This window comes from Psammomys obesus, unplaced genomic scaffold (genome assembly GCF_907164565.1).
Source record: "Psammomys obesus unplaced genomic scaffold, mPsaObe1.curated_primary_1811, whole genome shotgun sequence".
NCBI classification, from domain to species: Eukaryota; Metazoa; Chordata; class Mammalia; order Rodentia; family Muridae; genus Psammomys; species Psammomys obesus.
This window is the reverse complement of record NW_026587216.1, coordinates 23,146,610-23,169,852: the sequence shown is the minus strand read 5'-3', so window position 1 is coordinate 23,169,852 and position 23,243 is coordinate 23,146,610. Positions and strand designations below refer to the sequence as shown.

At 40.2% G+C, this 23,243-nt stretch overlaps 1 protein-coding gene across 1 annotated transcript in view; it reads left to right on the top strand.

Moving 5' to 3' along the window:
• The first annotated feature begins 1,869 nt into the window (after positions 1 to 1,869).
• The window catches only part of Crispld1 (cysteine rich secretory protein LCCL domain containing 1), a 35,634-nt gene continuing 14,260 nt past the window's right edge, over positions 1,870 to 23,243 (top strand). Inside the window, exons 1-6 of the mRNA XM_055603393.1 lie at positions 1,870 to 1,975; positions 2,853 to 3,172; positions 19,137 to 19,255; positions 19,554 to 19,686; positions 20,487 to 20,602; positions 21,247 to 21,347. Of these exons, the coding sequence (XP_055459368.1) occupies positions 2,915 to 3,172; positions 19,137 to 19,255; positions 19,554 to 19,686; positions 20,487 to 20,602; positions 21,247 to 21,347 (727 nt within the window). The 5' untranslated portion in view covers positions 1,870 to 1,975; positions 2,853 to 2,914. The remainder of the gene's footprint in view (positions 1,976 to 2,852; positions 3,173 to 19,136; positions 19,256 to 19,553; positions 19,687 to 20,486; positions 20,603 to 21,246; positions 21,348 to 23,243) is intronic.

Here is a 23,243-nt window from a genome sequence, read left to right as displayed (position 1 = left end):
AACTGCAACAATTAGTAAAAAAAAAAAAAAAAAAAAAAAGAACTCTGTCAAAAAACCTCTCTGAATTGTGAATGACAAGAGTTTTAAAAGGTTAATGTTTAACACGATGAATATTTACATCATTTTTTTATTAAAATATAATTATTTTTTCACCAAATTTCTTACTATTTTAATTTATTTATTTTCAATTTAAGTCCTTTTTTTGAATATTTCAAATTTATGAAATTACTTTTAACACGTTTAATTCAATTCGCCATATGATTTTCAAGGACACACAAAGCGTGAAATATAGACATAGTCTCCATCTTCAGTAATACCTCCATTCCTTTACCATGAGCTTGTCTGGCAGTTTCAGAGGCAAAGGCCAATTTCCTGAATGCCAGGCATAATAATTATGAATTATATCAAAACTACAACTTTACAGCCATTTTGTGTGTAAGATACTGAAGACAAAAATGGTGATCTACATGTGGGAAGTTTCGGTGTGGCCTACAAGTTTGTCTTTCTGATAGGTCTGTTTCCCCCGCTAATCCCTGTTACAGGCAGAAAGGGTTCCTGTCATCAGAGACTTTGGGATCTGACTACAGAAGGGCAGCGGGTTAGTGCAAAGAGGCAGGCAGTGGTTGGAGTGATGGGAGAATCCCCAGCACAGGGTTTTTATGTGGTCTTGTGCGGTACTCCAGATACAGAGACAGACATTTGAGATGAGGACTCAAAGGAGCAACTGCAAAGGCAGGAGAACTAAACACTCTACTTCAAAATAAAAGTGTGCATGTACAAACAGCCCTGCACTCAGTAGGGCAACACTCTTACGGATGTAAAATTAGTAAACTCCTCCTTCAGGTTGCAACATGGGTAATGCGGGACTCCCTTCTTTATTGTCCTGGGACTGAGATATGAGCTCTTGTCAATCTATCAGTGATGTATTATTCAAAGGCCCCTTCTCTTATTTTCACAAGTGCCAAGTGCTGCGACCCCCTTTGAGAAGCCAGTGCTGCATGTTTTATGGCTGAAGCGTAGGTCTCAACTGTCAGGCAATATCCGCCTCCATAGTCTTCTGAAACTTCTTTTCCATCTGGTCCTCATTAAGCCTTAGTAGCCAAAGAAAGACTTCTCCCTTCTAGAAACTAGAGCCTAGAGACCAATGGGGACCCATTAGAGAAAATAAAAAGCATTTCTCTCTTCATTCGGCGCCATAGGTCTCCTTTTGTGTGTGTGTAATAGACTGCAGGGCCTGAGCACACCCCTCTGCCCAACCACCTCAAGCTATGGAACTAGCTCCACTGCGCCCAGGCTGTTGGAGAATTTTAGCATCCCCTCAGGGTGGAACTAGGGGGAGGGTGCCTGATAGGAATGGAGTTAAGGGGGCAGAAGAAGTTAGGGGTTTTCCTCCCGCAGGGTCCAGACCTTGCCTGCCCTCCCTCCCGTTACAGAGACCCAGGGTACGCCCACGAAAGCTCCTGGCTTGCTGCTAGTCGACTCCCGTGGGCATTGGGCCAGGCCTGGGTGGAGGTGGAGGTGGGGTGGGCAAGGAGGGCTCTAGTGTCACGTGCCTGCGCAGGGACCTCAATAAATGCCGGCGAGCGCTGGGGAGCAGCGGAAGCGCCTTGCTCCGGGGCTCTGCTCTCGCTGAGACATCACCCGGCCAAAGCCAGAGGTACCCGCGGAGCTTTCCCCTTGCCCCACCCAGCACCGACGGCTGAGGAGCACAGGGGAGCCCCCCACTGCCGAGCGAGCTGCTTTCCGGGGCCACTAACTTCGGAGCTCGCGGCCGCTGCTCCTCCCAGGTTTGCAAGGAGTCAGGGAGGTAGCAGCTGGTCCACAGCAGCCAGCCCGCTCCTTGTTCAGAGTGGCGCGGTGGCCCGGTCCTTTCCCCTCGTCGCCTCGGTGGAGTGCTGAGTGGAGGCTCGGGACAGCTGCAGAGATCGGCCATCCCGCTGGGCTCCGCTCTCCGGGGGAACAGCACACTGGAGAGGTAGGCGATTCCCAAGCTGCATCCGGAGTGGTCCAGCTGCCACGTTTTCCTAGCTCCCCTTTCGGAAACATGATCTAGGAAAAACACCAAAGTTGTACAGAAAGGTCTAGCCAAGACAGGGTAAGTGGGTTGCAGGGCAGGAACCCGAGGCTACCGAGGTGAGAGAGGACCCAGGCTAGTTCTTGCAAGTGGCTTCATTGGTTTCTCCTTGTCCTGGGCTTGCCTCCTCTGCGGAGTTTAGTGAATTTTGGGCTCCTGTGGTGTGTGCAGGACCTGTCTGAAGTCCTCCAGGAGCGCCCTTGGTAGGGTATGGTTCACAAGTTGGGCATAAACTTTGTAGGAAATATGATTGATTTCTCCATCTACGCGTGGGTGAAAGAAAAGTTGCTCCAGGGACAGGAGCCACTCATTCACAGTGATTCACCACCGGGGGCCCCTTTCAGGTACCCCTTTCAGGTACCCAGGAACAAAGGCATACAGTGTATAAATAGCTATGAACCCACAAGTGAGATGCTGTGATATTGTGAAGAAAATAAAAACCCTTCGAAGTTTCTACAGAAAATATTAACGTCTACACACACGCACACACAAAACACTCCATCACTATATAGATTGTACTTTTTGCAGACTAAATGCAACCTATGTCATTTAAAACCTTGTAATTCAGAAATTATCCTCAAGCTTTGAGCTTCCCGTGCTACTTTCTTGCCCTTGCCCTTTGGCTTGGAAAAATATTTTTGGTGCAATCAGTACATTGTGAAAGCTCTCCGTGGGAAAATGGGGGCAGTAGAAAAGTATTTTCAAAAACTGAGTGCTTACTTGTTAGAGTTTGCTATTAGAAAAGAAATTCATCTTAATTCCCTGACATGTCTTATAGCCAAAAGGAGTGGACGAGCCTGTCTTGGAGATTTTCCCGGGGAAACCCCGAGGCCGTTCAGTATGATGTGTACAGCCCGGGAGTGGCTCAGAGTGACCGCACTGCTATTCATGGCTAGAGCAGTTCCAGCTATGGTGGTTCCTAATGCCACTTTGTTGGAGAAGCTTTTGGAAAAGTACATGGATGAGGATGGTGAATGGTGGACAGCTAAGCAAAGAGGGAAAAGAGCCATCACAGACAATGACATGCAGAGCATCTTGGATCTCCATAATAAACTGAGAAGTCAGGTGTACCCAACAGCTTCTAATATGGAGTATATGGTAAGACAGTTTTCCACGTGGTGTATGTCAAAGAAATATTATTGGTGCATTGAGCGACACAGGTAAATTCCTTCGTGATGTTCTTTCATCTTTTACCACTCATTCTGTTTTAAGTTTTAAAGTTTTCGTCGAGTATATCCTCATCTGGATACTCTTCTATTCATGTTCCCGTTATTAATAGCTCTTTCAATTTCGGCATAAAATCAAGTACCTTCAGATCCGCTGTTCCTACTAAGCATTCTAAACTCTGCTCTGACCTGAAGGAAGGTCTCCCTCTCATAAATAGCTGCTATATTGACTTTAATTTTTTTTTTTTACATTTACTTATTTTATGTAGGAGGCACATGCCATGGTAAACAGGTGACAGTCAGAAATCATGTGAATTCAGGTCATCAAATTCAGATCCTCTGGCTTGGTGGTTCTTGGCTGAGCCATCTGGCCAGCCGCCATATTGGCTTTCTATTTACTTTGTAGAAAGGTTATGCCTTAATGCCCCTTTCTGTAAATAGTGGATCTGACAACTCAGACTGAGACTCAGCGAAGAGTTCTGAGTTGTTGGCACACAACTAGAGGAGACTTTTGTTTCTGGCAAATATGAAAAACATCTCATAGTTGTTTTATGTTAGTCTGTTTTAGTCAATTTATTGTTTATAAGCTTCAAATATAATTATAACTAGGCAAATAATTAAATTTTAAAGAATCATTTTGTCTTTGATCACCTCATATAAATTAACAGGTTTGGGATACACAATTAGTTCTTTAAAATTATTAGCATACCTTACATCTTTAGACTGGCTTTCAAACTGTATTGTATTACTCCTGTGAACTCAGAATGCACTAAGCTGGGGAACCCTGATAGCTAATACTTCAATGACAGCATAGCTTATTTAACGAACACACTCAGAAGCATATTTCTCCCTTAGACAGGTTCTACAATGCAGTTGACTTCAGTGCATTCTCCTCTTCTCCCTCTGTGTTTACATTAGTTCTGATGGTTATTTTTTTAGATAAATTTATAGAAACACGGCAGTTCTGACTTTCCATTACCCTTCGCAAAATAGTGCTTTACATTATTTTAACTTTTACTTGAACACAGTTTAACCATAAAGAAAGCAGGTAGCATTCAAGATGCCTCATCGGAAACTGGGAATTAGGGCCCATGTAGCAGGTAGAAACTCTAGCATAATCACATCACTGGCTGTGTGGATGGTCACTCATTAATGCTTCTCTGCTTCGTGTTCCTTATGGCTACTCCAAAAAGGGTTGTGATGATTAATTGAAGTAGCCCGTGGTTTAATTCTTTAAGACACATATTACTAGGTGACAATATATCATGAAGAGATATGCAATGGATTTTTTAGGCGTCCTCACACGGTTTACATTTGATATCTAAGGAGATGGCTTATTTCTCAAAATTGCCTGATGGATGTGACAACTGCAACGTCACATATTTATTTTATATTTGATATTATGTTTATTTTGGAATATTTGTTTAAGATGAAAAATTCTCTTTCTTCGGTAGGTAGTGAGCCTTTAATTTGAACAAATTATAGAACCTCTGTAGGTTGATCACTCTAAGTTTATCCCATGATGATAGGTCTTGGGTGGCTTCATGTGTGTGTGCGCGCTTGCGTGTATGTGATATATGTGTGTGTACATGTTCATATGCATGTGTGAGTGCACACGTACATGTGTGTGCATGCATGTTGAGGCCAGCAGTTGATAATAGATGTCTTCCCTTATCCCTCCCCACCTCATTTTCAAGATAGGGTCTAACTGAACCTGGAACTGGAATTTACTGACTGAGCAAGACTAGGTGGCCAATGCAATCCATGGGTCCTCTTGTCTACATGTCTCCAGAGTTAGCATTTCGGTTTATATACACCACCTTGCTTGGCCTAGGAGATTGCCTCACTTAAGAGAGGGCGGAAGATCTAATCTCAGGTCCTAGTGTTTGTGTGGTAAGCACACTGTGGACATAAACCAGCCCTTCCTTTGGCTTTTAATTAAAAAAAAAATAAAAAAAAAATGAGCTTAGGATCTCAGTTCTACAAAAGGGAATGTGTGCCATTTAATGTGCAAATCGTGAAATGTGAGTTCTGTGATTTTTCTCTCATTTCTACTTACAGAGAAGAAAGAATAACTGCAAAGAGTACGCCTGCCATCTAGCCTGGGATGTTTACTTGGATTTCAGCTTTGTTTCATTGGTTTCTTTCTGTCCCTGAAACGTGGATGCGGAAACCAGCCAGGGTTTATGCTGTGTTGCCCTTAGATACTGTTAACATTGGAACTGTGTGCTGGCTCTAACCAGGCTGCGCAGCTCTGTGCCCCACTGTAATACTGGAGGACATTAATTTTAGAATACACACTGAAGGGGCATTTAAAAATTGACTATTGAAATTGTAATTGATTTTTGTGAATTTCATAGGAATAGAAAGTGCAGATATTAATCAGCCTTTTTAGAATATAGTTCACTCAGTTATTCATAATGGATTTATTTTATTTAAGAAATATAACTTAAATATAAAAGCTGGGCAAAGCCATTTTCTGTGTTACTTTCAATGTCCGCTTATACTCTAAAAGTCTTTTTCAGATTAACTGTTGAAATAGCCATTCTCCTTATTTGTAATTGGTGCTTATTTTAGTCTTACAAATGCCAAGCCACACACTGACTAAATAATATCGTGTCCCTACTTCTGCCTTTATCCTCACTTATCTTTTAAACTTAATTCTTACTGTTGAAAACCAGGCCTTTTCTTGAAGAGCTTATCATTTAATTGAGGAAAAGAAAATAGATATGCTTAAAGTCTCCACATACATGGGGCACAGAATTCTTTTTTTCTGAGAGTAGAGAAATATCCTTGTGAGAGCTTTTGAAGGCTAAATGTGAGGTGTGGGCAGTTTTTTAGTGCTGGTCAACACTGCTAATTAAAGGTAAGAGGAGAGCTTAGGGGTGGAAAGCGGACTCCCAGGCACTATCAGCCTGCTTTGCGATAATCAGACTAAGCAGATACAAGCTCAGAGCTGGGGCAGAATCTAGATCCAAAGAAAGGAGGATAGGAACCAGTAGCCCTAGGGAGAGTGATTATCTGCATTTGGTTTAGGGTGAGTTGAGAAATGAGCCTTAGGGCATCAAATGAAGGGACAGGGATTACCACGTAAAAACACCGCCTTTGCGTGTATACTGCAGGGGGATCACAGCTTGTCCCTGTTGCTTGCTGGAATGTGACCCCTGAGAGTCTTCTACCCTTCTGGGCCTGGGCTACTTCACAGTAAAGCTGGTGGAAAAATACAAAGCTCAGAGGTTGGATTGAAGTGAGAATTTGACTGTGTTGAACTGATGTGATTCCTTCCAGCCTGCCTGCCTGTGGGTTTATGACTCTGGGGCAGAGTGTGGTCATCTATGTCTTTCTTTTCTTCAATATTTCAAAATATCTTCTCTGGGTTTTGCTTTATCGATTCAGTTAAAATATCATCAGCCTTTCATGGCTCTGTCTTCCATCTCTGCATTGTCTTTATGTATTTCCTAATATGTACTGGGTGTCCTCCATGAAGACTCATTCTACAGTAAATTTCAAAGAAAGCCAAGGGCCTTATGATGTCTCTTCAGTCTTCTCCAGGAAACAGATAAATAATTGTATTCAAGTCTGCAAATCTGGTTTCCACACCCACACACATAAACACATATCACTTCATAGCATTTCTCTCACGGATGTCTGTCTTTAAGTCCACCTCTCCTATTCCATTCTCACCGTTGTTCCTGTATTGTCATCACATTTATCAGCCTGTACTAATTCATTCCTAGTTTGCAGCTTAGTTCACCCTCTTCATGGCTGCTACAGCTGACTTGTCCCCCAGCTTGTCTGTGAAGGTCACTCAGTTGAACCAAAGTTCTTTTGACTCCTCCATGGTTCAGAAGCTAAGGTCTCTAGAATTAACCCAAGCAAGGAGGCACCTGTAGTCTGCACCATGGACCTTAGCTATCTGTATCCACACCAACACACTTGCTATTCTTAATGAAGAATGTGTTTCTCCAGCTTCTTTGCCTATTTGGTATCTTAGAGTTTTGAATGCATGTGCTCCATCTCTTCCTATCAGACTCCTGGGTAGCATTCAAAACCTGAGCTGAGATGTCATCCTTCTAAGCCTTTTCTGGTGGGCCCATACCTCTGCCACCTTCTAAAATACGTTATTGTTCCCTACTGATAATATTTAAGTTTTAATGAAATATATGCATGTCTTATTTCCTTTCTAAAACTTTGATTTCCTAGAAGGGTAAGGATCATACCATATTTATCTTTATAACCCATTGCCCACTGCGATAAAATAATCATCTATCCAGAAAATGCCTGCTTCTGGATATTATTAAATCCTAAAATACATGTTAAACGAAGGTGTAGGAGGAAGAGTAAGATAACTTCTGAGGTGTAAGAGTGAAATTAAAATAATAAACAGGATAGCTTATTTAATTTTTCAAGTCTTATATATTTTTAATAGTATTGCTTTGAAACAATAGTTATATTTTTCTCATTTATTTTTTTATTTGCCTTAAATCCTTGTAGTCCTTTCCCCTCCTCCCCTCCCAGACCCGCTTTCTTTTCCTCTCCCCTCCTCCACCCCTTCCCCTCACCCCAACTCATCAGGTTGCATCAGGACTGAACTTGTCCTCTTCCTGTGGCCTGTCAAGACAGTCTCGCCAGGGGAAAGTGATCTAAAAGCTAGCAAGTGAGTCCCTGTCAGATGCAGTCCCTACTTCCCTTACTAGAGAACTCACTTGAAGCCTAAGTTGCCCGTCTGCCACATCTTTGTAGGGTGCCTAGATCCAGTTCATGTGTGGTCCTTGGTTGATGCTTCAGTCGAAGCAAACCCCTCTAGGCTTTGGTTAGTTAGCACTTTTGGTCCTCTTGCAGACCTCCTGTCACTTCTGGGTCCCTTTTCCTTTCCTCCCACTATTCTCCCAAACTCTCTATGCATAGACCAATGTTTGACTGTGAGTCTCAGTATCTGTTTTGAAGATCTGCTTGGTAGAGTCTCTTAGAGAACAACTCTGTCAGGTTCCTGTCAGCAAGATTAGCAGAGTATGGTTCATAGTGTCAGTGGTTAGCACTCTCCGAAAGGATGGGTCTTTGGATGAGCCAGGCATCAGTTGGATATTCCCTCAATCTCAAAATATAGCTTTAATTAACCTTTCTCCAAATGGAGTTATATTTTTATAAGCATCTTTAGCTACAAAAATCTAAAGATCATGAGAACTACATGTTTCTAAAGAAACATGTACTTTAAAATTAAAGTGCTTTTCTCTTTGGAAGTTTTGCCTCTATGAGGACAATACTGGAAGAAGAAATAACACAGCAGCCAAGCTTTACTAAAAAAATTAACTCATGGGATAACTGGCTGGAGTTCAGGAGATTAAAGGTTCTTTCTTAAATCCAAGCTACTTATGTAGGCTTTTGAGAGAAAGGGTGTGGAGGGCTGGGGATTGTGCTGTTATTCCTTCCTCCATTCAGCATACCTTGAGAGATGGCCATGTAACAGGCAATGTCTAGGGCTCAGTAGGAAATATAAGCTTTACCCCGTGCTTGAAACACTTGACTTTCTAGATTCAATATGTTGCTCCCTGTGCTTGAGAACATGAACTTAGGAAGTGGTACAGAAATGAACACTGAGCTTTAACTGGGAGGGATGGGATTGGTTTCTTTTAATCACTAGAAAGCCATTTAAGCATTTGAATGGAGGAGGGACTGAGTTTAGGATTATCCCAGGCTTCACTGTAAAGGGCTGTAGGTGGGTTGAAACTCAACTGTATACAACAATATGTTTAGGTGTGGCAGCAGTTGTCAAGTAGATAGTGACCAGGAGTGGGTAGCAGTGTGAAGGTGGTGAGAAGTGGCAGGAATGTGAATATTACCTCCTTGCAGTTCATTCATCCTGAAACATTCAAAGAAGTCTTGTTCCAAATGTAAAGTTGACCTGGCTAGCAAGCAGCCAGGAGACAGAATTCCCTCTCCTTGTGAAAGGCCTGTCTATCCAAGCCATGATGCAGACTTTTGAAGATTAGTGGCAGTTCCCACTCTGGTTTTCATATGAATGGAAAACATTATGCATCCTACAAACTTGCAAGGACTTTCAGAATGTTGTGAAATTGTAGAAATCACCGATTACATGGTGTTCAATACAATCCCTAGTATAAAACTAGTCAAAAGTATCAAAGAAACACCATCTCCCTGTATCATCCCATCCCATCTGTTGAGTAGTTTTATACTGAAGGGCAATGGATCAGGAAGAATTTGAGGTTATGTTCAGAGTTTACAGCCTCTTGATTGACTGAAGCACTTCTTGTGGCAGAAGAAGAGACAGGACAAAGTGAAGGTGAAATCACAGGGTCTTTTGGGGGAAAGATTGAGTTTGAAGTATGGTGCTATTCTTACTTACATTTAGTGTTCAGTGAAGAGATGGGACTTGGGATAAAAATAATGGGAAAGTTGTACATATCATGAAGTTATCCCAGCTGAGCAGGTACAGCTGTGTCAAAGAGAAGATTGTATGGACAAGGGATTGAATGCTTTGGATGGAGCTCAAAGAGTGATGTATGGTGCTAAGGCAAAAGACTAAGGGAGCAAAGACACTGAATAAAACCCTCAGCAAGGTTGGAGAAATAGATGGCACAGAAAGCATTCCTTAAGGCAGCAGGAGAGGTAGCAAGCCAATACTCCTTCAGTGTTGTTGCAAGGCTCCTAAGATGAACCAGAGAAAGGACCAGTGGGTTCGCCAGTGTAGAAATCATCGGTAAGATTTATTAAAAATGTCAGCAGTGAAGTGTGCCCAGAAACCTTGTTGGAGAGATGAGAAGAGTGAGGTGAGTAGGTGGTAAAGTCATCTTCACTCCTAGAGATGTTGATATGAAGATGAAATGAGAGGGCAGATAATCATGGAGATGGGAAAGCTTCTGCTCTTCAGTTTAAGAGAAAGTGTGGTAAGGGAAGGGCCTTACCTAGGTGGGAGAAAGTATAGCTGCCACAGCGTCAGTTTGTTTATTTTAGCTGTAAACCTGAGGCCACAAGTGTGGAAAAGATTGGATTCATTTAATAAAGAAAAGAGATTGGGTTTTTTTTGTGACTTTTTTTGGTTTCCTTAGTGAACCCTAGAGAAAAATCCATACGTTGCATCTAAGCAAATAAAAATGAAGAGGGTCTGATGAGGGAACATTGTGAATTAGTGTTTTTGGTGTTTCTATTTAAGGATCTTTTTAAATTATTTATTTATTTTACTATTAATTACACTTTATTCAGTTTGTATTCCCCCATAAGCCCCTCCCTCCTCCCCTCCCAATCCCACCCTCCCTCCCCCTTCCTCATGCATGCCCCTCCCCAAGTCCACTGAGAGGGAAGGTTCTCCTCTCCTTTCCGATCTTAGTCTATCAGTTCTCATCAAAAGTGGCTCCATTGTCCTCTTCTGTGGCCTGGTAAGGCTGCTCCCCCCTCAGGGGGAGGTGATCAAAGAGCAGGCCAATCAGATTATGTCAGAGGCAGTCCCTCTTCCCATTACTATGTAACCCACTTGGACACTGAACTATCATGTGCTACATCTGTGCAGAGGTTTAGGTTATCTCCATGAATAGTCCTTGGCTATTTAAGGATCTTGGTGCAGTCAAGTGTAAGTGGGATTTGAGTTATTGTAAGCTTTCTTGTTACACAGTACTTGGGGTCCGGGAGTGGTATCATAGCCTAATGTGGCCTGGATTGGTAATGCAGAGCAATGTCAGAGGATGCAGTCACCTTGAACAAGGGGATGACTTGGAATAGAGAATATATATGCCCAGTATCTTCCACTGGTTAGATACTTCCAGACTCCAAGGAACAAGTGAGTGAGCTAAGGTAACAGCTCATTGAGGCATAGAACATAGCAGCAGGGTAGTGCAGAGATAAATGAAGGTTGCTTACCGTGATTTTCCTCAGATGGTCAAATAGAAGTATCTAAAAGCCATGCTATTCATATCCGCTATACATGTATATTCGTATGTATGTATGTGTGTATGCATGTATGTGTACATATACACCCATACATAAAAATCATCACAATCTTTTTATAATATCATTTTATTATTTAGCTTTTTAGGGAGATTTATTCCTCAGTAGTTCATAAAGATCTCATAGAAAATATTCTCCTTATAAAACTGGTTTTAATTCTCCTAGCAATTAGGAAAAACTGAGAATAAAGGATTTATGTAGTTATCACTGGCTGGAAAGATAGAGAATTTTCACCTTTAGGGAAGAATTACTGATACAGACAACACAGAATATGAATATATCAGTGCAGAAAATCAAAGAGTAGAATACAGCAGTTTTGTTGAAAACATGTAAACTTGCATTTGAATGTTTCTAATGTCAGCCTTTGGTTTAAATGAAAGTTCTTTGGGTAAATTGTGGTTTCAGTTTATTTACTTTTATAAGCTTTCTTTTACTAATTTATCCAAGAAAGAATGTTTTTTTAATCATTAATCACTTAATAAATAAACTAGGCTTTCTCAAGAACACTAAATAGAAGCAATTAGTTTTTCGTTCACCTTCAAAAACCTAACTTATCAGTTAGTATTACAGTTTGATTGTGAAATACCACACCAAGTCTCAAGTGTTGGCTGGAGAGTTGGCCAGTCGTTGGTGCTGTTCTGGAAGTTCTAAGAGCTGTGTCACATGTAGACCAGCTGGCAGAGGGAGATCATGAAGGCTGGGACTTGATGGCCATGCCCATTTCAGGTTCTCATCTGGTTCAGTGCATCCTAGCTAGTGCTAGGTAACAAGTTACTGCTTTCTGATCACTCTTCCGCAGGCTAGATGTCCTCATCACACCTTCCCTGTTTTGGGGGACTATAGTCCTCAAAACCTGATGCAACAAAATTCTGTCCTTGACATTGTTTCTGACAGGTCCTTTGGTCTCTCTGTTATGAGCAGAGTACCATTATAATATGTAAATCTAAAGTATTTATTGTGCAAATAATAATTTATCGTGAGATTTTTTTTCCCACCGTGCATTTTCTAGGTTTGAGTTTCTGAAATTTATTGGACTATAAATAAACTCATTGAAGAAATTCACTGTCACAAATTGGCCGTATATCCACAGCTCAAGATGTAAAGGACTAATAAGTTAGGTTGTTGTTGTTTTGCTTGTTTGTTTGGCTTTGGTATGTAACTTTGTTTATGTATACACACGTGTGCGTGTGTGTGTGTGTGTGTGTGTGTGTGTGTGTGTGTGTGCAGGTGGAGGCTAGAGACCAACACTGGGTGTCTTTGTCTCAAAACTAATATATTTAGTGATAGATAAAGTCTCAGTGTCTCTTGAAGTGTGAATTCATCTATAATGGCTCACCAGAAAGCTTCAGGGATCCCGTCTCCACCTTCCTAGAACTGGAATTCCATGCTCTGGCTGCTTCCAGATTTTTATATGGGTTGTTGGAATCAGAATGAAGGTCCTCATGCTCAGTAGTAAGTGATTTGTCCTAAGAAATACTTTACCCTAGATTGTAGTTTTTCAAGTACTAAAAGATTTTCCAAATTACGATGGTCTCCTGAAATATCTAGGAGACATTTGTAAAGATTAAGTTAACCTGCCCCCTTTTTAATTTTTTAATTCTTTATTAATTACACTTTTTCACTTTGTATCCTCCCTGTGGTTCCCTCCCTTCACCCATCCCTCCCTCCCTTCCCTGAACCCTCTGCATGCATGCCTCTCCCCAAGTCCACCGCTAGGGGATTCCTTCTTTTTCTTCCTTCTGATCCTAGTCAATTAGGTCTCATCAGGAGTGGCTGCAGTGTCTTCTTCTGTGTCCTGGTAAGGCTGCTTTCCCCTCAGGGGGAGGTAATTAAAGAGCAGGCCAATCAGTTCATGTCAGAGACAGTCCTCGTTCCTATCACAATGGAACCCGCTTGGATACTGAACTGCCATGGGCTACATCTGTGAAGGGGTCTTAGGTTACCTCCATGCATAGTCCTTGGTTGGAGTATCAGTCTCAGGAAAGACCCCTGTGCTCAGATTTTTTGGTTCTGTTGCTCTCCTTGTGGAGTTCCTGTCCTCTCCAGATCTTACTGTTTCCCACTTCTTTCCTAAGATTCCCTGCACTCTGTCCAAAGGTTGCCCATAAGTCTCAGCATCTGCATTGATAGTCTGCAGGGCAGAGCCTTTCAGAGGTCCTCTGTGTCAGGCTCCTGACTTGTTCCCTCTTTTTTCCTTCTTCTGATGTCTATCCTCTTTGCCTTTCTGGATAGGAATTGAGCATTTTAGCAAGAGTCCTCTCTCTTTATTAGTTTCTTTAGGTGTACAGATTTTAGTAAATTTATCCTATATTATATGTCTATATGAGTGAGCATATACTGTGTGCATCTTTCTGCTTCTGGGATAGCTCACTCAGGATGATCTTTTCCAGATCCCACCATTTACCTCCAAATTTCATTATTTCCTTATTTTTTTATTGCTGACTAATATTCCATTGTGTAGATATACCACAATTTGTGCATCCATTTCTCCACTGAGGGGCATCTGGGCTGTTTCCAGCTTCTGGCTATTACAAATAAAGCTGCTACAAATATGGTTGAGCAAATGTCCTTATTGTGTACTTGAGACTCTTTTGGGTATATGCCTGGGAGAGGTATAGCTGGATCTTGAGGAAGTGCTATTCCTAGTTGTCTGAGAAAGCGCCAGATTGCTTTCCAGAGTGGTTGTACAAGTTTACATTCCCACCAGCAGTGGAGGAGGGTTCCCCTTTCTCCACAACCTCTCCAGCATGTGTTGTCTCTTGAGTTTTTGATCTTAGCCATTCTGATGGGTGTAAGGTGAAATCATAGGGTCTTTTTAGTTTGCATTTCCCTGATGGCTAATGAGGTTGAGCATTTCTTTAAGTGTTTCTCTGCCATTCTATATTCCTCTATTGAGAATTCTCTGTTTAGCTCTGTGCTCCCTCTTTTTTTTTTTTTTAAAGACTTTAAAATTTGTTTGAAGTATGTATGGGTATTTTGTCTTTATGTATGTCTGTGTGCCACATGTATGCAGTGCCTCCAGAGGCCAGAAGAGGTCGTTTAGTCTCCTGTAAGTTGACTTACAGGTGCTTATTTGTTTCCAGAGGGTGCTGGGAATCAAACCTAGGCTTGTGAAAGAGAAACCAATGCTCTTAACCACCAAGCTATATCTCCAATCCAAACTGCTCCCCTCTTAATTAAATGTCAATAAAATAATGAAGGTATTGTAGGGTTTGATTTACCAGAAAGTTTATAAGAAGGTAATATCATTCACAAAAATAATTCAAGTTTGCGGGGCTTGATATTTGTGTAACACAGGTGCATTATGACTACTCTAACATTTATTCTTAACTCCTCCAAGCATGTTTGAGGCAGAAAAACACGGCTCTCTTTCCCTGAACCAAGCGTTTGCTCACTCTTGGGCATTTGGTGAGATGGAAACAGAGAGAATACATGGACAATCAGATCTCTTCTGAGTCAGGTTACATATTAGGAGCCACAGAAAACTCACAAGGTATACACAATGGAGATCTGCTTTTCAAGTTCTCAGTTGAGAATTAAGATTCAGAACAATGGAGGCGGAGAAAGAAGAAAATATAACAACTGATAAATTGCGTGTTTAAGCAGATTGAGAGGGTGGTATGGGAAAGACAGTGTTGGAGTACACATTACTTTGGGAAATCTTTGAGTAATGATGGAGAAGAAAAAATACACAGTCCTGTTGGAGAAACACTGATGACATCAGCATCCAAGTAAGAAGATGGACAGCTGTGGACCTGGCTGCTTTGTCTTCTCACTGTGCTGGCTCCAGGTGATGGAGCTGTCCTAACATCTCCTGTACAACTGAGTCATAACTTACATTTTGACAAGAAGTCCTTTAAAGTTTGATAGTGGAAGCTTTAGGGGGTCAGCAAAGAGGAAAGTTGGGATATAAAGGCCTTGACAGTGACATAAGACTAATAAGAACAAATTCTGTAGAAAATGTTAAGATGGTGTCAGATTAATGTTTGCTCCATCCCAGGAAGACTGTCCTGTCTCATTCCAGACTTTGAAGTTGAACACGGAATTCAAATAAAACGAAACCACTGGTATTGTCTTTTGAGTTTATCTGCATATTCAATTACCATTTCAGAAATTAGGAGAGAAGCCCACCTCACATCTCTGTAATTTCCAGGAATCCCTACTAGAACATTCATTGCCTCAGGATAATGCTGTTTTCCCGGCATCCTATGATCTTTCTTTGTGTTCCCTCTCACTACAGAAGCCTTGGGAACAAATGAAGCAGAGTAGTTACAACCTGAATTCACCCCCAAATTGGAAGGAATGCATCACAACTCTTTCCCATAGGCGTGTGTGCATGCTATATATGTAGTTGGAAAATAACCATGTTTTCTTTTCAACATACCTCATGTATCCATTTTATGAAGAAATGGTAATTTTAGTATAAGTTGTCTTCAAATTACAGCTGGGTAAATAGTTCAGAGGAAGACAAAAAAGCCTCTTAAGCCATCTTGATTTGATTTACAAAGCCAGAATTTAAATAGAAATGTGTAGAGTCCAACCTACATTTAAATAGTATGGGTATGAATTATTGGCAACCTTAAAGCCTGAAATATCAGGTTGTTGAGTGAAAATACACATGTAGTATAAAATGTGTATGCATGTCCCATGCTGTTATTGGTCCTTAGTAGTAATACTTCCAGGACAGCTAAATTTCCAGTACTTTAGTCTAGAAAATTTTTAAAATTTACATTGTTTGTAAATTTTAGGCATAATTAAATTTAATAAACAATGACTTTAAAATGGTTAGCAATTAATATTTAGTGAATATTGATTTAAATTAAAATTAGTTATATGATTTTCTGTGTAGTCCTTATATTCAAATATGATATTATGAATATGTTTATTTATGCATGTATTATTAATGATAGTTTATAAATTCCATTGACTCTCAACTCGTTTTCAATGGGTTAAGGAAAAACTAGTTGATGCTTTTTAAAATATATAATTACATCATTTTCCCCTTTTGTTTGCTATCTCCAAGCCTTCCAGTATGCTCCTTCTTACTTCTTTTTCTGATTCATGGCTTCTTTCTTTTTCACTAATTGTTATTATATTATATTATATATATATATATATATATATATATATATATATATATGATTTATTCATAGTATGTACTGAATGAAAACAGTTAGTCCTTAAGCCATCTTTCTGATTTTCCTTGTATTTCATTTGACAGATTTTATAGTTTAGAAAGATTAGCCTAACAGGTTTGAGCACATTTTAAGTTTTATTTCACTTTCTGTGTAACAGATACAGACACTGCCTTGGAAAAGACCAGTTTGGGAGTTTAGCAGCAGTTGTACATGCTGTCTGTAAAGTTCCAGTGTCTATGGCAAACCTCGCAGCCCAGAATATACAGTCAAGTGCAAAGCAAGAAGAAGCTGGCCTTCAGGAGAGTCTCCAGGACTCTTCTGTGGGCTACTCTGGGTGGTCCTTAGGTGTGGGAGGTGGGTGTGAGGCTTTCAGTTATTTACTGGACCCGGGCCACCATCACCTGAGGGTCTGTACACTCTCCCGTCTCAAGCCCGGGCCAAGAAATCTCACAGCTCCTGATCCCTCTGTGTGGTCTCTCCACGGTGTCCTTCCCGCCAATTTTCTCCTGTGGTTGGCTGCATAATGTGTTGGCTCTAGTTAGTCAAGATGTATCTGAAAAGAGAACCGAATAGAAGCTCCATTTCATAACTTAGCCCCAGAATTCTTGGGGCCTCATTCCATTTGTCAGATGTAAATCACTGCGGCCCTGGTTGAGAGGGAGACTCGAGAATTCTACACCTTGCATAGGAGGAGGATTTAAAAATAAACACAGAATTTTTTTTTTCTTCTTAGCCATTTAAGTCTTATTTGTGTTTTTCCTCTTGTTTCTGGATGTCCATTATCATGAGATTGGTCTACTGGGAAACCTATGGGTTAGTATGTTTTGCAATGTGATTCAAAACACTGAGGGAAAGCCCAAGTTTCAAGATTGAAGACAAAACTCTGTTGTCTCTTAAGGACTCTTTACTTTCCAGGTGACTCTGCCTGGAAACCTGATTGCCTTGGAGATGTGATTATTTTTTCCAATTTTCTGGATATAAAAGAAAGATAGCATTTTATCTACCCTCTGGAACTTCGTCCAAATACATACTTCTTGTGTAAATTTTTGATGAAGAGATAACAACAGTGACTTGAATGATATTTGTATAGTAAATTAAAATGTGTGATTTAACTTAAACAAATAATGAAATTAGCTAATAGTGTACTTATATCAGCAAATAAAGTACTTAACCTGATAAAAATCTATTGGTACCATATATTTCTGATGTCTATGGTAGTTTGGGATACTTGATATTAATCCAAAGTAAAGGCAAATTTTTAGTGAAAATCAACTATTGCTTACCACTCTTTAATTTTTAGTTGAATATAAAGTTTTTTTTAATTTATGATAAATAATAAAGGTATACTATAATAAAAGTAGTTACTTAATGTAAAATATTATTTTGTTACTGTGAAAACATTTTCCATATTTTAAAAACACAATTAAAAGGGAAGAAATATCATTATGAAAAATTATATGAATGAAGAAAGACTTTCATACCTGTATGTGTTTGTGCATGTATGTATGTGAGTGCGTGCAAGTGTATGTGTATACAGGAGCGTGTGTGGGCATGCATATGCATGTACACGCGCACCTGCGTGTGTTTGTGTGGATGTGTGTGTTTTGTGTATGTGTTGTGTGAAGGCTGAGCTCTTTCAGCCTGTGTTCCTAATAAGGCTCTTTCAGCTTCTGAAATCAAGGAGAGAAAACAGGCTTCTTGCTCCACAATCTTACCTTTCTTCGTTTCTCCACCACCTCTCCTGAAATACTGGGGAAGTCAATATCCTTGACTTGGCTTTCCACTCACTTTTAAACCTCTATGGCCAACATTCTCCATCACTGATCTGGAGTGGCTCTTATTTATGCGGTCTTACTCAGCCAGGCTGCTGTCTTGCTCTCTTGGTGACAGTGTTGCCCATCTACTGCTGAAATCTCTTTCTTCTTGCTATAGTTGAACTTGCCACAGTGATATATAATTTTAATTTCATGTCTAATGCGCAGCCTATGTCTTGAGTCAATAACAACTTGAATACTAAATCCATAATATGTAAAAGTTCATTAAGTTATCAGTTTACATTTTGATTCTTTGTAAATTCACCTTCATTGAATTTTATAGATAAGAATAATATATTTTCTATTGTAATCAAGATTATTTTTTCATGTATCCAACATGTACTTATTGGTCACTGTGTCTATATGATGAACACAGAAAAGTGGCCAATGGTACCAGCAGGAGTTAAACAATTATCTCCAAGCAACTCACAGTCTCTTGAGAGAGATATGTAAATAAACATTGCCATGCTTGGGAATAGTGCCAAATCAAGGAATGTAAACAAAGCCTTGACAGCACCAGTAAGGGAGGAGCATACTTTTGGAGGAGTTGGAGAGGTAAACCAGAGACCCTGTTATGTAATGCAGGACAGGACACCAAGAATAGAGTCCTGCCTGGCTAATAACCACAGGATGCTTAGACCAGGTTCAATTCCTGCAGGTAGTACATGTTGCATGATACAGAAACCTTGCTCTTGCTACCTGTGGGGTTTTATTGGCTGCATAAAGGAAGAAGAGTCAGGTAAATGTATCTGTGATCACTCTGGTGATTCTGAAAATGTATAGGCGCTTTTGAAGAGGAACAGATGCAGTGAAGGAAGTTGAGTAGGAAGCTAATGAAGAAAAACTCTAGGTGATGATTAGGAAAAACCTAGACCAATGTGTTCACTTAATAAAGAAGGGAGAAAAGAAGAACCCAGTGATGCTCCTTTGAAGGAAAGCCTGGTGTGCACATTGCATGTCTGTTTTGTTTCTTTTTACCCTGCAGACGTGGGATGTGGAGCTGGAAAGATCTGCGGAATCCTGGGCTGAAACATGCCTATGGGAGCATGGACCTGCAAGCCTGCTGCCCTCCATCGGACAGAATTTGGGAGCACACTGGGGAAGGTAGTGGAAAGTGCAGCTTTTTATTTCTGGACACACAAATGCCATGAATGAAAATGCTGATTAATCGATCGCTGCAAATTTTCTAATTTTTGGTGCCTAGGTCTAAAGACGCTAATCGCAAAACAAAGTCCAATATCCTTCCAGCACAGTCTCTGACTTCCTAGGTTATTTTTGTATTATTTGTATATTTTAAGATTTGCAGCTTACACAGAGGAAGCTTTCTGTCAAGCCTTGTCAGTCTTAGTTGTTTTTATATTCCCCTGAACTTTTCTTGTTTCCTGTGATTTTTCTTAAATAGGTATCGACCACCAACCTTTCATGTACAAGCGTGGTATGACGAAGTGAGAGACTTTAGCTACCCATATGAGCATGAGTGCAATCCTTATTGTCCTTTCAGATGCTCTGGCCCTGTTTGCACGCACTACACTCAGGTAGGCTTTCTGTGAGCTACACTTCCTTCCTCCAAATGTAGTTACTACAACTGCCTAAGAACATATGAGCATGTGTCTTTTTCTTTTATTTAATGTGATTATTTAAGAAAATGTGTATTGTTGTCAATCCTATAAGCACTGACACTGACACTAACAGAAGCCCAAACCCTTCCTTAAAAAGGTTACTTTAATGACTTCACATGTAGAATAATTTACTATGACTTCGATAAATATTTTCAATGAACAGTTTGCCATCTTTGAAATCAATTTGTTGCCAAAATTATAATTCATGAGTGACAGCTACTATGTACAGGTGTGCAGAAATTTTAATATGCATGTATACATTTTTTATTTTGCATCCACATTTAGCATTGCATGTGTTAAAATAATTTTTAGGTCAAATAAGGGAAGGCAGGCTCAAGTAGACAAAGGTCACTACTGTGCTAAGTTTCCAGAAAGGAGGGCTTCTGAGCATTGCAAGCTTACTTCTTGTTTGAGATACAGGCTTCTGTTTACTACTTTTCTACTTAGTAGAAATGTTTGTAGCATAAGATGGAGATGTAACTTTGAATTATTTAATAAGTTTGCACTTCGAAAATGCCGATGTTGTATTGCAGAGAGGGCTATTTGCCTGCGAATTTCTTTTATAAAAATCTCAGGCAAGATGCATGTTTGACCGTGTTGCTCCAGTATGAATGATCAGTCTTGGCCTCTGAAACTGTTTTTATCCATTTCTCTTTGATGCACTGCTGCCTCATCTCATTTTTTAGCCTTCCCTGAGCCTCTGTTCTCTAACACAGGTGGTGTGGGCAACCAGCAGCAGGATAGGCTGTGCCATCAATCTTTGCCACAACATGAACATCTGGGGACAGATATGGCCCAAGGCCGTCTACCTGGTGTGCAATTATTCTCCCAAGTGAGTAGACAGTGCACGAGTGTCTAAAGCAGAGTTTTTCTTAATGTGAAAATAACTTTATAATCCTGGGTTTTCTTATCTTCAACGTATATTCATAGAGTGTGTTGTTTTAATTCAGTTTATCACCCATGACAGTAATTGTAGTTGTTGAATGTGTCAGTCAGTCCTTACAGGGACCGAGACAATTGAAACCTAAAGACACAAAATGCATTTCTATGCTGTCATCTCGACTCATTACACTATTCTTGTCGATATTTACTAATTTCAATGAGAGATTTTTCAGCTACACATTAGTTGAGAAACACATATTTTGTCTGTGCAAAGAAGACATGAATGAATGTAGGTTAAAAATCGCACACAACCATCCTTAGAGTCAGATTTAAGTTATTAGTATACATGAGATAGGTGAATTCAGTTTTTTTCTCCTAAATGATTGATTCTTAAACTGTTAATAGTATTCATGCCAAGTTACTTTGAGAGTTTTCAAAATAATGACCCATTTCTGCCTAGACCAAAAGTAACTCATAGTAAATAGAGATTCGGGTTTTTATCTCAAGATGACTGCATCATTACTCCGGAAGTACTTACGTAGTGATGTTTGTAACGTCTCAGTAATGTCTTAATAGCATGGGTCATCTCTTTAGGGGAAACTGGTGGGGCCACGCGCCTTACAAACATGGAAGGCCCTGCTCGGCTTGCCCACCCAGTTTTGGAGGAGGCTGTAGAGAAAACTTGTGCTACAAAGGTCAGTGTCATGTTTTCTAATTTTCACTTTGAAATCTGTTTATCCAGCTTTATATCACTTTGTATGCTCTTGGGGGATGTTGCGAGAGGCAAGAGTCTGCCTCATGTCTGCGAGGCCCTCGATGGAATCCCCAGTGCCAAGAAATTCAAAAGTAGTCTAAACCGCATTAGTTCTCACATGAGTGCTTCCTAGACCAAAAGTTCAAGTATTTTGAGGAAGTCATTTTAAATGTGAATAAATTATTTTCAACTTATTTTTAAAGGGTTATTATATCCATTGTGACAGAGACATGTGCCTATAGGATAGTAGCAAAGGTTTCCATAATTACTTCTAATACTTTATCATTACCCCAGTGTGACAGTGTATATCCTAAAAGCCATTTGAATGTGTTGTTGACAACACATGATATTTTTTTAAGGATTTGACACTTTAAGTTATTTCATTTTTAGTGCTTTGAGAGTTTGGACAAAAGTACGTTTCTATGTATCATACTGACCTGTGCACATTGAGACAAACTGCCTTTCCACTTCTCCCGGTAGACTATATGCTCTTTCTTTCTTTTTCTTTCTTTCTTTCTTTCTTTCTTTCTTTCTTTCTTTCTTTCTTTCTTTCTTTCTTTCTTTCTTTCTCTCTCTCTCTCTTTCTCTCTCTCTTTCTTTCTCTCTTTCTTTCTTTCTTTCTTTCTTTCTTTCTTTCTTTCTTTCTTTCTTTCTTTCTTTCTTGTTTTGGGTTTTCAAGACAGGGTCTCTCTGTGTAGCTTTGGCTGTTCTGGACTCATTTTGTAGACCATGCTGGACTGGAACCCACAGAGAACTGCCTGCTTCTGCCTCCCTGAGTGCTGGGATTACAGGCATGTGCCACTGTGCCTGGCTTAGACTATATTTCTTATGCCAAAGCAATTTTTAAATGTGTGACCATATTGTTGTAGAATTTATAAAGTTGGTGCTCTCAAACACATTTAAAGTCTTAACAAGTAAATATAGGGCTCAGGTGGTGAAATGCTTGCCTAGCATGCAAGAAGGTCTGGGCTGAGTCCCTAGCACCAAGAATAATAGCACTCAACCTTTAACCTCAGCACTAGGAAGGTAGAGGCAGAAAAATTCAGGAGTACAAGGCATCCTTAAGTAGAGAAAGTTCAAGGCCTTCCTGAAATAGCTGCAATCCTGTCTCAAAAACATGTAAATATAGACATAATTCAATATTAAGACTGCCTAAAGACATAATGTATATGACACAGTTTATGAAAGGTCATGATCTTGGGCATCCGTACGGCCATGTTTTACCTTCTACTTTTGATGAATAAATGAACATTGATCTAGATCAGGTGTGTTAGGAAGACTTGAGCTACATACAGCTCCCTGTTCGGTGCTCACGGAGAGCCATGTGTTGTTTCCCTTAGTGACCGAATGCTCCTTTGAGGGGATGATCAGACAGGAAGTACCCATTCTGCCTCTCTCTTCTATGTCCCTGTTTTATTTTCTAGGCCTCTTTGCAGCATGACCTCCTTCTGTGATGGTCTTTGCAGCATGACCTCCTTCTGCCTTCAATGCTGCAACCTCTCTGCCCTTCAGCAGTGATTGGTGTGTTCCTCTTAAAAGGGATATTCCTTTATACCTACACCTTTCTTCTAGGCTCTGAATTTATGGACACAAATGAGAAAAAGCACCCTTTATAGCACGACACTGACAACCTCTTGTTATAGATCAACCTGGGGGACTGGAGAATTAAATTCCAAGCTTGAAACTATTCTCTACTTAAAGTTACAAGCTTTGCATTCTGAAGCTTGTTCTCAAAGACAAGACATCCATGGACTTTTATGCTACAACAAATAACAAGGGCATGCCCACCCTTTATGGGATGTTTTCATTTGGTACCACACTGGAACTAGATTAGAGT